This window comes from Dipteris shenzhenensis, chromosome 29 (assembly GCF_047967505.1).
Source record: "Dipteris shenzhenensis isolate YYH24624 ecotype China chromosome 29, Dip_SZ_1.0, whole genome shotgun sequence".
NCBI classification, from domain to species: domain Eukaryota; kingdom Viridiplantae; phylum Streptophyta; class Polypodiopsida; order Gleicheniales; family Dipteridaceae; genus Dipteris; species Dipteris shenzhenensis.
The window spans coordinates 45,608,090-45,625,078 of record NC_141624.1 but is presented as its reverse complement, the minus strand read 5'-3'; the positions used below and the strand labels follow the sequence as shown (position 1 = coordinate 45,625,078).

The following is a 16,989-nucleotide window of genomic DNA, read 5'->3' as shown; positions in this document are numbered from 1 at the left end:
AGAACTTCCTTCCTTACCAGAAAGCCATGGCCCATCACGGCGCAAATGGATTCAATGAGCATGGACGAGTGTGTGACGTGTGGAAAGGCCATTTGTCGTGCACGGTCGGTTGGACGATGTGCGCGTGTGACTGTGTCAGTGTCCTGACGATTTTGGGAAGTGGGCGATTCTCGCTTTCCTGAGCCGTAGGCCTCTCGCAGTCTCGCACTACCTACCTAGCTTCTCACCATCACTTCTTTTTTGTTTTGGAGCTGTCTCTGCGGAGCGGAGCGCGCACGTTGCAATTTGCTTATCACTTGCTTTCTCCTCGACGATCTGGGTTCCGTCGTGCGGTGGTGCCAATCGCACTTGTCTTCCACAGCATTTGGGTGTGTGTGTGAGAGAGAGAATAAAGGTCCTCTGCCTTGGATAGTCCTCCTAAAACGATGTATTTCTTTTATATTAATGGTGTGTGGCTCCATGTTCCTAGTTAGTCCCTGGAGTCAAGAGGGGGCGTTGGTGGGACGAGTAGCTGAGAGAAGAAGAAGGAAAAAGAGGAGCAGGAGAAAACGTTATAGCCAACACTACTCAAAGGAGGAGGAGGAAGTTGATTTGGTGGATTCTGAGCTTGCTTGCAGCGGGCATTTAGGGCCTTTCGAACTCCCTTCTTTCTCTGGGCCTCCAGCAAATTTGGAGCTGCATTTGGATTTCAGCTTGCAGCGCCGTTACTTAATTCTTTTCGCTCCTGGAGCTGAGTGTTTTTGATGGCCTGCCAAGAAGTCCTTGTCGTCGTGGCCCGGACTTGTACTTCTTCCTGGCGGCAGATATTCTGGATTCGTAGAGCTGGTGTCTGTGAAGAAGAAAGCTTCGAAGTTTACTTGGAATACAGGTGCAAATTGCGTTCCAATACAAAAAAACCCCTTCTCATTCCCTCCTGTAAGCCAAGTCTCTGAAAGTTCCCTCTCAATCTATATGTCGGACCGCCGCATAACAACTGATCGTGCAGCCGTACCCCGAAGTCATACCCGTGAAGAGATTTGTTCAGGACGCTATCGATAGCACAAAATAATGACAGCTGGCGCACGGCTGGGAATCTATTGAAAGCCACCAATTGTTGCAATTTACCTGCGAGTCTGTTTGAAAATATACTTTGTCGAATAAACTCGACACTGAGTACTGAGAAGACCGGGAAGTCTTTTTCCAGAAAAGAAGACCGGAAAGTCTAGGACAAAGACTTGTCAAAGGTGCAATGTCGTCTCAATTGGCAAACATAGAGCGTAAAATATACAGGCCCCAGTAGAGCGAACACAGAGCAAGAAAAAGTTCTAGTGGAAATGTTGGAGACATCATGTCGAGGGGCGTCGGTTGCTTTGCCAGATAAATATTTGCATGGTAAGGTTGTTTGATCATAGGCTTTTGCGCAATCATTCCTCGATAAGAACGTAGTGGAAGTCGCGGTTCTAGCTCTTCCGAAGATTAGGAGTTGAGAAAGATGACGCATTCTACCATGCGTAGATTCAGTCTTGACTGCTGATATGCACTAGATGTGGAAAAGCTGCGTATTTTTGAATTGGGCTGGCTGCTGCCTTCATGCGCAGGGCTCTCTTCATTTGAAGGTTTCTTAGATCTTGAACCTATATTCAGAGAGAGTTTTAGTTTGTATAAATTAATGCGTTGCTTCTGAAAAAGCAAGAGAATGGTTTTAGCTTCCTGAGTTTTCGCCTCATAAGTATATCTGGGATCTACGCATCTTATGGTCGTCTGGTCAGCTTAAGCAAGATGACAAACCTACGATGGGGATCCCCAAGGTGGTTTGCCACGAATCTTGTAATTGCTTGCCTATGTGTCGGAACTGGAAAACTATCAGACACCCTTTCAGTCGTGCGATCCCAAGAATCTCCCATATGGGCCCCATCAGGAATAATGGTTGCTGCAGTTCTGATATTTGGCTGCAGAATATTTGCGGGTATCCTCGTTGGAACAATTGGGATAAACGTGTGGTATTTTCGCAATACTTCACCTCAACGTTACCTGCCTGCATCGCTTGCTTTTGGTGGATTTTCGCTGCTGGAGTCACTTTCATGTGGGTGGTTGCTGAAGCATCCATTGCAGTTCAGAAATGGACGGTTTCGATGGCAGGTATGCTCCCCTAAATGTTAAAGATTGCGAACAGATCCTCTTTTTGTAACCTTTTTCGTGTCCCATCCCAACTACATCAAAGTGGCTAATCGTCTTAATTTTTGCAATCGATCATCAGAAGAGAACAATTTTATGCACTTATTATTTGTGGTTGTTCACGTTACATCCGTTTTGTTCATATATGTAATTCTTTGGATTCACATGCGTTTATTAGGCTCAGGGCCTTTAACCTTAGGCTGCGGATTGGCGGAGAGTGGCTATGATACTGAAATCTTCTTGTAAACTTGCTTCTTCCAGGAAGCAAGAGAGGGCACGCTCACAGTCGATACGTTACATGATGCATTATGGTTGTTCATTGTGGCTCCATTTGCGACACTTATTGCTGGAACAGGCAATGCCATTGCATTATCTGCATTTCAGCTATCAGACTGGCACAACTTTTTTTTTGTTTGGCCAACATGGGTTCTTGGTGATTTATCGGCAATCCTTTGTTATATGCCCTGCATTCTTCATCTTTGGAATTACTTCCATACAGAGGTAAAATCCTGCTGTTGGGGTCAAACTAAGCAAACCAAAGCTCGTTTGGTCATGCAGAAAGTTGATACATGCTGTCCATGTAAGCAAAAGCTTGATGGTGCGTTGGCAGTTTCATGCAGTGCAATTTCAGGAACAGCGGAGGGGTCACTTCAGCTCTATAGAGCTACTACAACTATCCCTATTTCTAACAGCAGAATATCTCCCTGTCGGTCCGACGATCCACAAAATCATAGCACGGGCTGTTACGAGTCCAGCCTTTGCCTTAATGTTGAGAGTGCCTCACCCGAGAAACAGTTGTCCTGCAGGGGTGCCAATCTGCAGCACAGCTCTTTGCTGGGTGCTTTGAAAAGAGGATGGACTGTCATATGGCATATAAAACCCTCCAAGTGTAAAATAGACTGTGGAGGTAATCAATTTTTCTCAAAGAAAAGACAACACCCTCTTTGCAACAGCTGGGCTTATGAAACTGAAAGTGATGCTCATGATGGGATGGAGGACCTTGCACGGGCAGAAAGCAGTTCGTTTACAGATGAAGGCTGGGATTTAGTAGCCCCTGAATTCTCTATCCGCACATGCGTCATCAGGGCTGCAGAGTGCGCAGTGTTGTTTATTGTTCTCATTCTGCTTTCTCTGTTCATATTTTTCCGCAAGCTAAACAAGGATGAGGTCATGCAACGCCTCTCTTATCTGGTCTTCCCCGTTGTGATCTGGGCATCATTTCGATTCAACCGTGTTGGCCTTCCCCTTGCAGTTGTCCTAGTTGCTGTGATTGCAAGTGCTGGGACTGCAACTGGTCAGCCTAATGAGCACTCTTTGCTACAGGTATGCTATTAGGGACTACCTCAGACTTGTGTATAAAGGGTATACGAGGTTGACTTCTTTTGTCTCTTCTGACAGTTCGTGCCAATAGTGTTCCCAAATAACAACTCACATAATTTGTGTTCAGCGTCTGATTAGTAGCTATTTGCATACTAATAGAGAGATGCTAGTATCTATGCTGGTGGAACACTGCTTTTTTGGAAATGAGCAAGGGCAAGTTGTTTTTTTGATGCACATATTGGGAGGGAGCCATAGTATTTTGATGCACGGTGTGTGAGGAACCATGGCAGGCTGTAGACACTTCATTCTCGTTCCATTTAGATTGTATTTTGATGCAGGGGATTCTAGTGAAAGACGGGAGGATGCATAGACACTTCATCCAGACAGAGCCTTCCATCCCTTGAGAAGCTAGTCAGTGGTATGACCTTACCCTTGGAACTTGCAGTTAAGGAGTGACTACATGCCATGCCTCGCAGGAGGCAGGCACGGGCTCAGGGCTAGCCATGACGACAGCCATTAGCAGATCCCTCCCTTGGAGTGTGGATGCTTTTGGAAGAGCCCTTCATCCACATTTCAGCAGGATGCCCCGGAAAGGTCTCGACACTTGACCTATGCATTACACAAACTCCAGACTTAATTAGGTGTAGTCTGATGATTGTGTGTGAGGATATATGCTGACCAGAAAATGGGTGCAGGAGGTAAGGAGAACTTTGATGATGCGTTGCTAGAGTACCAAAGTCAAAGGGGAGGCTGCTGAAGACTCCGGCTCTTGTCAGGATCTCCATCTTGGATGGAAAAATTGAACCATGTCCTTTGCAAACTCTAGGTTGTTGAAGCCAACATCAACAATACAAGAGTCTACCGTGGACAAGCAGCTTGTGAGCTGTGTCCAAAAGGGCCATCTTTGCTGTTATTCAGGATGCTGATCTCGAGATTGTAGACTCTCAGTTCGATCCCCGCAATGAGCTCCTCTCGATCATAGACCTATGAGGCTAGTGTCTGACTAATCGAGATGCATACTGTATCACTGGCCCACTTCAGGCTACTAGACTGTGACTGGGGAGAAAACGCCTGCAATCTACAAATGTTGGCTGTTGAAAACATATGCTTTTGCAGCATCAAGATGTCTACTGATTGCCAACCAGTGCTCTATGGTACTCTTGCCCTAGAATCAAGTGCCGTAGCTGCTGCTCCTCAAGCTTGTGGAACCTGTGCATATTCCAACTTACCATGGTCCAACTCATGATGAAGCTGGGGTTTTGTGAACAAGGCTTCCTGAAACTGGAGGCTTGTGACAAAGAATCTGATCTATGGGACTTTGCAAGGCAAATAATCCCTGTCCATATGGTGATGTGCCAAGGGCTGCACTAGTTATATTCCCACATTGTAGGCCCAGTTCATCAATGTCAAAAGGCATTAGACCCAGTCTCTTATTTGTTGCAACTGCCTGAAGGTGATGCTTGTCTGTAGGTTTTTGAATTCTACTCACAATATAAGAAAAAGCTTCCCAATCCTTGGCATTGTTGGTATAAATAGATATTCATACTTGACCGCTCCTCCATAGGTCATTTGATTGTGTGATCCCATCCCATGCCCCTTTATCTCAAACACCTGGTTTTCCAACATAAGATTAGATTTTTTTGGGGTCCAATCTTTGGTCCAGAGGCTATGTGCAAATTTGCCAAAGCTGTCGTTGTGCACTACTCAAGACTCCCATGATGCAATCCTTCCCATGCCGGAGGCACATTGCTGCTGCTACTAGAGGATGGGGGTACTCTCACGGCATTTCCATACACTCCATAGCCAGGATGCCAAAACTCAGTTGGAAGTGCTCTCCTAGATCAAAGAGGGGCACTCTAGTCGAAGAATTCCTGAAGCTGAATTATCTCTCCCTCCTACGGGTGGCTAGAGTGGAAAGGGGGGCATAGGAATTGACTATGTATGGGGAGTAGGGGAAGTGGGTTAGTTAGAGGGAATCTTGGGAGGGGGAGGGGATAGAAGGGAACCTTGGGAGGGGAAGGGGATAGAAGGGGATCTAGGGGGAGGACGGATTGCTCCAAGGGTGCCCAAGAGGTGTTGAAGGGTATTTGTGATGCTATTGCACTGGTGGGGACAGTATTGGGTTGGTGGGATCTCCATGGGCTATGGAGGAGTAGCCGGTTCCCTTCCTTAGGCCCCCCCTTGGGAAGCCCCCCCTAGGCCCCAATCTCGAGGATCTATTGGAGTTGTAGTTGCTTCTTCGTACAAGGTGATCAAGGGGATCTTGGGAGATTGAGCCCTACTTGGGGATAAGCTTCGAGTGTGAGGTAGAGTTTTATGAGGCTGAAGGTGAACCTTGGTCTCGGCACTCCTTTGTGGAGGGCTCCACCTTCATTTGCTCTTTTGCCTACTATAGTCTCTTGGCGTTCTTGGCCGCATATCTGGTCCACCTATGATTTTGTACTGGTTTCAACACCCCGTCTGAAGGAGTCACAAACGGAGTTTGGACATGCAATGTGCCTTCAATCCCCCTGTCAAACATGTAGGGAGATTTTTACAAATTCCCAAGGATTGAGAACCTACATCAATAGTAGGCAAGACTTCCCTCTTATGATTGGAGAATCTTATCAATAGAAGATGGCCATCGATCAACAAGACAACTGAGAAATTAACCAGCAAAGCAAGTCGAACCCAAAACTCCATGCGAAATAGCTGTAGAAGGTGATGCTCATAAACAGAGCAGACAAAGCTACTCTTATCAACAAGGAAATAACTCAAGCTGCACACAAAAGAACCCATCTGCCCTCTTTAGGCCAGAAGTTCTTGCAACTTCAAAAGACATAAAATTGTCATCCTCAAAAGTGGATGTTTGTTTGACTAGTAATGCTTGCGGCTATTGACACCCAAAAAAAACAACCGCTTTCATCTTTGGTGGATCTCCAAGAAGATCAGTTCTTGCAGCTTTGTCTTCAACTTGTGCTTCAGTTGCTATCTGTATCAATTCTTGAAATCAACCCCGATCAGCTTCTCATGTCCAAGGCAATTCTCTCTGATTTGTTTCTTCTGTTACTGCATCGTCTTCCTTCTTTGAATGTTTGCAGGTTCAGTGGAGGCGCTTGTTGGTGAGGTGCAACGACAGGTGGATTCGGCGCTGCTGGTGGAGGCAGCGGCGGTAGCTGGGGTAGAGCGGTCCGATTATGTGTGTGTATTTGCAAAAATCCGGAGAGCGCAGGATACCACAAGGGTTCCAAAATCTGTGTGTGTGCCACCAATTGGGCAAGGCTCTAGATGCCAATGCAGGTGTGGTCAACAATTTGTTGGTTGATAGACCAATTGTTGCCGGGCAGTGCTGAGGTTTAGCTGGAATTGTTGCTTCTCGAGCAGAAGGTTGTGGTTGGTTGTTCGCAATATGCAGACCGTTGCTGCCATTCTGCTATGCTCCTCTTGTACTTGCTGCAGAATCGTCTTGGAGGGATGAAGTTGCTGCGCTCACTTTGGTGGTGGAGGGGAGGAGGGGATTGCTTCGTTGGTCAGACCAGAGACGACTCGTCAGCTTGTTTCTTCCGGAGGATCCGGGTCTTCTTCGCTCCTTGTCTTGGCTCTCTCTTCTACATGACCTTGTTGCTTTGCTCGAGCGTCTTGATCTGCTACTTTAACTCGTGCTCTTGCTTTGCCCAGCTCTTGGTCTCGAGACTGAAATGTAGCTTGGTTGCCTTGAGTTGGTCCTTGGCGTTGGAGGGCCAATATGTGCTCCTCCCAATTGCGTTGGAGGGCCAATATGTGCTCTTGCAGGAGTTGGAGTCGAGGGGACTTTGGTTCTTTTGCCAATTTAACGAGGAGGAGGAGGGCATCAGTTTGTGGAGGCTCTATCGACATGGGGGCTTTTCCCTTGGCGAGGGACAGGGCTGCTTGCGTCTGGCTATTGGCATTAGGTGCAGGCGCAGTATCTTGGCCCTGGGCGAAAGACTGGCCGTTTGGCCTGGTGATCACAATTTGTCCCTGTGGAATCCCGAGAGCGTGGAGGCATTGGATGCGCAGGTGGAAGTTGGTTTGGAGCGATGGCCGTCCGTCGGTGGCTGTCTGTGCATATTGCGCGTCTGAGGAGCTGTTTAGGTGCGTTGAGCTTTGGCGGCTATGAAGCTTGGCTGTGGAGGGAGGAGCCGCTGTCGTTGAGTCGGTCGTCTGCAAGAGCCGGTGCCCGTGAGGCTCGTTTGTAGTCATCTTGCTGTTGCTGGAGTTGGGGGCGATGGCGTTCAGGCTGGAGCACCGTTTCTGTGGTCGTTTGAGCGTAGCGCCTCAGGGCTGGCAGTGCAGTCGCCCCTGTAAGGGAGTTCTCCACCTCAGTTTCTCCATCGCGTCATCAGACGCTTGCAGGGAAGGTGGCTTTGTTGCACGTTGTTGCCGTGATTGGAAAGCCATCTCTGTTGTCTAGTGCCCGTAGGAGTCTTTGAAGAGGGCTGTTGGAGCGCTGCGCTTAATTTGGGCTGCTCTGTGTCGTTGAAGGAGCTACAGCCCGTGGATGCCACTTGTTGGAGGCGCAGTAGCTTTGAGCTCTCTCTTTTTTTTTTTTGAAGGCGCTATAGAGCAAGGGGGCTGGCTGGAGAGCTGAGGCTTGTGAACTTGAAGGAGTCGAGATCTCCTTAGGTGCAAAGTTCGTGTAGCTGAGGCTGTTGTAGAGAAAGTTGAAGCAACCCACTTCCAAAGCCTTTGAAAGGCTCGTTGTAGGCTAGCTCGTAGAGTAGCTTGCTGCCTTGTAGAGTACCTATCTCTCTCTCTCTTAGAAGAAGAAGAAGAAGAACTCCTGAGAGATCTATCTCACAAACTAGATCTCTAAAAGGAACTCTCTCTCTCTCTCTCTCTCTCTCTGGAATGACGGAAATATCTCAAAGCTTGAACGGAAGTTTTCTCTCTCTATATCTCTCTATTTCTCTCAATAGGAGAACTCACAAGGAATCTCTCACTCTCGGATCGCAATGCCTTGGCGGAAGGCAAGGGAGCTCTGATACCATAACAAAGTGCGGGATCACGAAGGATCAAACCATAGCAGATGACATGATTAACATTAACCTTCTAACGTATTTGGTGAACTTGACCGAATATAAAGGAAGTATGCCTCTGTTGTTAGGGAAGTGTCAACTTTTCAAAATAGAGAAGGACTGTTTGCTTATCCAAGAATCAAAGAACTAGCAAAAGACATGCCAGCATGGAGATGGTGGGAAGAGTGTGGAGCATCCATGCCTCATTTGCAAGCCTTGTCCATGAAGGTGTTGTCGCAATACCTAAACCATTCTCAAATTCCTCTGACAAGAGGCTGGGCGACCCCAAGGGCTACCTCCTGTTGGTGAAGTGTTCGGGCCACACTCGTCGATTTTACAGACAGGATTTACTGTGTAATGCCAAGCGACATGGCGTGATTCTAAGCGAATGCTTTCTGCTGCTGATGGGCGACTACAAGGGCAATCTTTTCCACTCAAAAGCCCTTCGAATAATGCACGATAGCTCTCCAATTTCGGCCTCCAGTCTCTGATTTCCCAGTTTGGGGAAATTTGGGGGGTAATGGTTAAAGTTTGAGTATTTCCTACAGTTGACCATCCAAAAGTTTGCTCATATATGTGTTTTAGTTCCCTGAACTCTGATTTCCAGAAATGCATTGAGTATCTACCTTGTATTTCATGTTATCATTGTTTTTGGTTTGATTCTCCAAACTCCTCAAAAAAGATAATCAAATCTTGTAAGAGTTTAGACACTGCTTTCTATTGAAAGTAAGACCTACTCATTATGGATCCCTCAAAGGTGAAGGAAGAAAAGCCCAAGTACAAGGTCATCAAGAAGACACCACCGAAGAGGCTATGGGAGAAACCCACTAGTTATTATTATGCTAAGCAATTAGGCTTCTTTGAATTTATGGCAAGCAATCTACACACGTATGAAGAAGGAGATTTCTTCTGCCCTAAAGAAGAGCAAGAAGATGTCATGAAGGACAAGGCCTTACGGGAAAAGGATCCAAGCAACAAGAAGTATGAAGTGTACTGTGATGATATGATTGTCATCAATAAGGGAGATTTCATCCAGGGGGGCATTGACCCTATCACCTAGTTTTATGTTGTGTGATTGAGTCAATAAGGTGCTTTGCCACGGATAGTCCATCATGATATTTTCATTTTAGTTAGTCATGTTTGCCTGCTTTGAGTCATATGTCCTATGGTGATACCCAAAGACACATATTCCAGGTGGACTCTCGTATTGTAAACCGAGGTAACCTGATTTGCAGTGAGATCATGGTGGAGCTAGGGTGTCCATATGACTGCCGATGCAACTGGAGTGAGAACAAGGTCGGGAGCATGAAAACCATGTAGTATCCCGTTGTCTACTGCCAGGGTAGAAGGTCATCAATTTAAGGGGGGGTATGTTGGATAAATTGATGTTTAGGGGACACACACTCATGGACATGGTCATGTGGTGTGTGTGTGCCAGTGAGCTAGTGCTTGTGTAGGACATGGTGTGAGTGCCAGTGAGCACCATGGTAGGTGTGTTAGGTGACTCATCAGTTAGGTGTCACCTATGTTGGTATGATTGAGATAAGTTAGGGACTTGGTGGTCAGTTTGATGGAGGACTTGGGGGTGTTACTGATGGAGACAATCAGGGAGATAATCATGGATCTGGAGCCACCTACTCAGGGGCATTCCACTATATGTAGCTCTACTCATGAATGAAATCATACTTGCTATTGCTCTCAATTGCTCACTTGCTCACTTGCTCTTGCCTCATTGCTTCCTCCATGTATTCACAATTAGGGGAGGCGAAATAGGCACATAAGCGGGTGATATGATCAGAGATGCTTGAGGAAGAGACAAAGGAATGGCCAGCTGAGATGGGGAAGCTGAGGTAGTCAAGAAAAGGGGAAGGGATACTAGGACAGTCGGGCTCACTGAGAGAGATGATGGAGCTGCTTTAGAGAAGGTCACCGTTTCTAGACCAATGGGCAAGGGAACGAGGTGATTGGCTCGAAGTCATCTTTTGCAAAGGCCTTGGAGCATGGGGTCTCGTCGGGGCTTGTGTCCTGCAACTCTACGACTCTAGCAGTCTTCTCGCTGTGCCCAATCTTCTTCTCTAGTGTGCACTTCGAGTGGCGCTTCCTAGCCTTGGACCTCCTTGTTGGGTTGGTCTCCAGTGCTTTGCTTGCTGGTGGTATTGAGAAGGGAACAAGACGGAGTAAGTGTGGCCGACACAACTCCGAGCATTCGCTTGGTCTATGAGGCGTTTGACCTCATTGAGGAAGTGCTCTAGGAATAGCTGTGCCCACGCCATGGGCTTCCCTTCCTCCGCCTGGATCAACTACCCTGTTGCAGCAATTGATATGTTAGCAGTTTTTGCTTGCAACCAAATCAATTCAAGAAAGCATTTGAAGCAATGGATGAGAGTAGGATCGGCATGATTGCTAAGGAGGTGCTTCTAGGCGGCTTTCTTGCCAAATAACGCTTCTCCATCTCACTGGGCTTGGCACTGGAGTGGTAGACTTGGCTCCATCTAACTGGGCTTGCTAAACAACGTCTCCATCTCACTGGGCTTGGCACTGGAGTAGTAGACTTTGCCGTCTAGAGGGAGATGAAGTGCTGAGGCAACCAACTTCAAATTAACCATGTACTCCCCGGAGGCAACATGGACTATCTTTCCTTGTTGGAGCTGTGCCATAATGCTATCGGCCTTGGGGTGAATGGCGATTGTGCTCCACGACATGCTCGCTCCACCGTTGAGGCGTGTTGTCATTGGGCCTTTCGTGTACACCAGGTACTGTGATGTTGAAGGTCGACAACATAGTGTAAACCACCATGGTAGGAGCTGGAAGGATTCGAGGTAGAGGCAGAGTGCAAGAGAGTGTGAAGAGAGAATTGTGATGAGCAGAGTTGCAAGTGATGAAGGGAATGAGCGAGCCATTAAGTGGCTTTTTGAAAAGTTTGCCTTTAAGCAGGGCGAGTAAAAACGTACCGTCATAGTAGCGATGCATGAGCTAACACGGTCCGGCCCATCGGAACTTCAGCTTGTCGGGGTGGGGGTCCTGTCTGGTCCGGAACATCAATACTACATCCTTTTCTTTGAAAATACGGTTCTTTGCATGGCGGTCAACCCATTTCTTTCGGCAGCGCTGCACTACATCAACTGTGTGGGTCATAACGAATTTGGTGTCGTTGAGCTGTTGCAGCTGGTCCATTCGGTGTGTGAGCGAGCCTTCTGGGCTCAGTCGCTCCGTGACTACGATCCGAAGGCTTGGCACCAAATACTCCATGGGCACCACCGCTTTGATTCCATACACCATCTTGAAAGGGATGAGGCTTGTCGCTACCTCATAAGCTGTCTGGAAAGCCCATAAGACGGAATATAGCTTTTGATCCCAATCCGTGCGGTTCTCATTGACGATTTTCTTCATGATCGTCGTCATGATCTTGTTGGAAGATCCCGCCTGGCCATTTGCCTATGCATAATAAATGGTGGATAGTCACCAACGATTGTAGGCCACCATAGGCTGGCTTGGAGGTTTTTTCGACCAGTGGTATCTTCGGCAAAATGACCTCTGGCCAGACCTTGGTTAGCTTCGCGCAATATGGGTTGCTGTCATGCGGGGCGATGCATTTGCGAAGGATCTTGTCTGGACTAAGGTGGTACAAGGAGTTGTGGATGATCTCCAAATTCCGGCTCCACAGAGCAAGTCGCTTGCACCAGTCTCGAGACATTTGATGCCCTGGCACGTCGGTTTGTAGAACTGGTACATGTCATCATACCACGTCGATATGAACAGGGGGATGTCGTCTTGCGCTTCTCCTTGGTCCTCGTACTAGTTGTTGTGCTCCGTCCGGCACATTGGCTGGCGCATGTCCCTTGACCGTTGCCACAAACAGGTCCACATTCGGGAAATTGTCGTCTTGCTGCCATCTAGCCGGGATAGGTAATCAGCCATTGCGTGCGAACTACCTGGAGTATGAACAACAGTGAAGTCAAATTCTTGCAGTAGCAACATCCAACGAGCAAGCTTACGTGCCAACTTAAGCTTGCTGACAAGAAATAGTAGCGTCGAATGATCCATGTGAATGATGAAGGGGTTCTCGAGCAGGTAGTGCCGGAACTTATTGATGGAATAGTTCATTCTGAGCGCTGCCTTCTCCGTCGTCAAATAATTCTTCTTGGGCTTCGACAGTTGGCAGCTTGCTTTTAGACTAGATGGTACCAATTCTTCGCCCTAACTTGCATCGGTATTGCTCCAATTGTTGTGTCGGAGGCATCGATGAAGACACGGAAAGGAAGCTTCCAATCACACGGTTCTTTGGCAGCATCAGCTTGAGGAATCAAAAATCTTGATCGCAATCCTGCGTCCATATAAGTGGCTTCGTGTTGAGGAGCACATTGAGGGGGTAGCCACATTGGCAAGGTATCGAAGCATGCGCCTATGCCAACGCACTTGGCCAAGGAAGTGGGCTAACTGCGTGCTAGACGTGGGTCGTTCTGCCTTGCAAATGCACACAACCTTCGCAGTGGAGGGATAGTTGGGCAGCACGGCATTCGGTAAGGCACATTCTGATGTGGCTGATATGCAAGCTCTACTCTCCGAAAACATTGAAGTTTGTTAGAATATGCAGCCAAGTTGAGTCAGTTTGGTGTGTTCTAGTGTGAGTTCTAGTCTAGTGTGTCCTATGGATGCCACGTGTCATATTGGGAGTTATCCCATATGCATAGGTGTTCATCCGTGTGTGTGTGCTCTTATATAAGAGCTGTACTTGTCTAGTGTCAAATCAATCAAGTATCAAGGTACAAGCTCTTTGGTCTACATGTGAGTACTCTCATTTTTGTACATTGCTCTAGTCATTTCATTTCCATTTCATTATGTCTCCTTTTGAGTATCACTTCCTCTCTCCCTAGCCTACCCTCTCTCTCTCCCTCTCTCTACCATGTGCCTTCATGTGGTATCAAAGCCTTCCTCCTTCCTTCATCTCTTCCCTTCTTTATAGCCTTCTCTTTCCCTTTCCTAGCTCCACCTAGAGGATGAGGGTGGCCCAGAAAGGAAGCAGCCCTCTCCCTCTATGGTGGAGCTCCCTTTTCTCAGTTTGCCATTCTGCCCGCCATTCTGAGACCTTCGACCAGTGCGGCGCTTATATCTTGAGCTACAAGCAGAATTTCGACTCGGTTTCTGAAAGAAAGTTGTAGTAGACTTCAAGAGCTACAATTTTGATGTTTACTTTGTCTCAATCGGAGCTCTGTATCAAAATATATTTATCTGCAAGGTGTGACGAAATCAAGACTGCATTTCGCCATCTATTGATGTTTGTGGCAGCTACTTCCCATGGGTATCTTCATGAGCTCATGCAACAAAATATGATTTATTATCTTCATCAGCAAATGAAGATGGATTGATGGGCGTGTTTTATTTACTCATGAAGACATAGACTTGCTCCTGGAGAAACACAGGCAAGCTGCTTCTCACACTAATTTTCGATTTCTCCAATTTCTTCCCTAGATTTTAAAATTTCCAGGGATTTCTATGATGTGAGGGTTCCTAACTGTTGAAGGAACACATTGCTTCACAAATTTTGGAAAGCCCCAAAATTCTGAAACCCTAATTTTCTGCTAAACCCTAATTTGCAGAACTTAGGGCTTTTCTGATTTTTGCAGTCCAGTTGGCACATTTGAAGCCTCTCGTATGTAAATCAATTGGGGACATCGCCAAATTCATGTAAATTTATCACTTTTTTGGTCTCTCACTTGGAATTTTGCTCCCTTGAGCGCTTTCGCTCATTTTTTTGAGCCTCTTCTTCGCATTCGGTGACTCTCCGATCGGCACATTGAGAGTCATGACCTGATTACCCTTGGTAGCTGCTCCTATGGCCTTCATCAACACATCATTCGAGGGCATCCTCGCTTGGTTCTTCACCGACATACCTCTTCGCATTAGGGTGTTGACACTCTTGTGCGGTAGCTACTTCGGGCTCATGGGTTCTCTGCCCTTGCTATGCATAAAATGAATGAAATCTTTTATATTTTTTTATATGTTTGAGTTAAAGCTTCTTTGCCTTGAGTAGTCCCTCTGAAAAGAATGATTGAAGAGTTAACAAAGGTTCTCTGCCTTGGATAGTCCTCCTAAAATGATGTATTCTTTTATGTTTGGTGTGTGACTCCATGTTCCTAGTTAGTCCTTGGAGTCAAGAGGGGGATGTACTGTGGGAGCCATATATTGGTAGTGATAGGGTCTAGTTATCAGGCCTGGCATATGAGTTCCAGGATGTTGGTACCTTTGAGTTGTTCATGCATCCATGCTGAGACATAAGCCTCTGAGTCATGTTTGGGACGTAAAGCCATGTGAGTGCTCAGTCCGACCTTTGAACCATGCTCAGACTTCAGCCTCTGAGTTGGCATGGGAGCCATGTCTAGTTTAGACATTGCACAGTTTAGTAGTCCTGTCACTGCTGTCATGTTCTGTCCTTGGTTCCATTCCAGTAGTCTCTCACCTTGCCTTCATGGGGGGATGTTAGAATATGAAGCCAAGTTGAGTCAGTTTGGTGTGTTCTAGTGTGTTGTAGTGTGAGTTCTAGTCTAGTGTGTCCTATGGATGCCACGTGTCATGTTGGGAGTTATTCCGTATGCATAGGTGTTCATATGTGTGTGTGTGCTCTTATGTAAGAGCTGTACTTGTCTAGTGTCAAATAATCAAGTATCAAGGTACAAGCTCTTTGGTCTATATGTGAGTACTCTCATTTTTGTACATTGCTCGTCATTTCATTTCCATTTCATTATGTCTCCTTTTGAGTATCACTTCCTCTCTCCCTAGCCTACCCTCTCTCTCTCTCCCTCTCTCCATCATGTGCCTCGGAAGTCGTCTAATAATTTCTCATGAAGGAATTGAGATATCCGTAGAGCACTTCTTGGACTAGGCGTTGGAATGCCGCTGGTGCGTTCTTGAGGCCGAACGTCATTACATTGCAATCAAAGACCCCCCATTCAATAATGAATGTTGAGGTTTTCTAGTCTTCTTCGGCCATTCGGACTTGATTATATTTGCTAAACCCGTCGAAGAATGGGTACTTGTGCCCCGCCAATAGCATCCAGCATGGAATCCATGAAAGGGAGAGGGAAAGGATTGATCACATTTGCGGTGTTGACCTTGCGGTAATCCACGTAAATCCACAACTTGTTGTTTTTCTTGGTACAATTTGGGGATATCCAGGTCGCACTGTCCATGGGGTATATGAAACCCGCTTGCAATAAGTTGTCAATCTCTTCTTTAACCTGTTTCACACTTTCTTGCCACTCGGGTCGTTTGCCAGGAGGGCTCTTTAGTTAGCTATTGCAAACGTTTGTTTCCAAGAGAAGCTTGAAGTTTTTTTCTACAGGTCTTTTGAGCAATGTGAATTTACTACCATTCTTCAGTTCAGGTTCATCTGGTGACGCTTTAGGTTTGGCATTGTCCTTCAGGACAATTTTGTGCTGACAAAACTAAGGGTCAATACGCTTCATATCTATATAACTCCATCCGAAGACATGGACAAATGTCCCAAGGAGGTCTCTTAGCTCCATTGAAACTCGGGGATGAATTTGAACCTGATGCGGGCTACCCGTGGGTCGTTCTCAGTGACAAGGTTAAGGTCCATCAAAGCATCTTCGGTCACTCATACAGAGTGTTGCAACTCCCACTCAAAATCTTGTTCTGCCTGAATGAGCTTAGGATATTGCTTGGGGTACATCGCGGCGGTTGCTTCCGGTGATCATCCTGGACCGGCAAATCATCGTCTAGCAGTGGTCTTTCCTGAGGGAAGTGGTACTTGTCGAGTGGAGACTACATCCACCTCAAAGAGAGTCACAATGTCATGGTTGTTCTGAAGGAATTCCTCCTCTTCATCGTATCAAGTCCTTTGGTCATGTGTCAATGACTCCTGTGGGCGGATGCTTGTGTGAATTGGCCTCCTAGCTTTAATGGACAGCTTCACCTTTTTCTTACCGTGCTGGATTGTGATCCGGTCATAATTCTAGCCGTGCTTCACATGCGCTTGCTGCAGCCACGGCTTGTCGAGCAATATCGGGTAGGCACTACTGATGTCTTCCATTTGAAGAACAATGATGGCAACCACAAAACTTGAGCCTTTCACCGCAATAATTGGAACACTGCGAAGGATGCCCATCGGTTGTACGTGTTGTTGATCCGCCATCCCAACTGCAAATGGTGCTGGCTCCCATGCGGAGAATCCAAGTCACTAGTGTTAGAAATTACCCAACAGAGGGTACGCACAGCGGAAGCCTGATAGTAATGCCCAGGAGCTCACACAGTGTGAACGATCCTCTCCACCTTGCTGTCTGGAAACCAGCCTAGGTGGGCTGCCACTCAAGCTCAGTCTGCAGCTCCTTCAGGGTCACCTTCACCTCCTGTGTATAGGTCCAAGGCTTGCCTTCTTGCTGCTCCTGTCTGCTGTCAGAGGGCTGCTCCAGAGAATGTGATCACAACATCTTGCTGCCCTAGAAGACAGCCAAGGTCCAGCCTCTAGGAACTCAGTCTGCAG

At 46.9% G+C, this 16,989-nt stretch overlaps 1 protein-coding gene across 4 annotated transcripts in view; it reads left to right on the top strand.

The window, feature by feature from the left end:
* Positions 1 to 339: 339 nt before the first annotated feature.
* Positions 340 to 16,989, top strand: part of LOC147882917 (osmosensing histidine protein kinase SLN1-like) — a 148,990-nt gene continuing 132,340 nt past the window's right edge. For all 4 annotated transcript variants that reach the window (XM_087400284.1, XM_087400285.1, XM_087400287.1 and 1 more), the window contains exons 1-2: positions 340 to 2,118; positions 2,416 to 3,477. In XM_087400284.1, the coding sequence (XP_087256410.1) occupies positions 1,759 to 2,118; positions 2,416 to 3,477 (1,422 nt within the window). In that variant the 5' untranslated portion in view covers positions 340 to 1,758. The remainder of the gene's footprint in view (positions 2,119 to 2,415; positions 3,478 to 16,989) is intronic.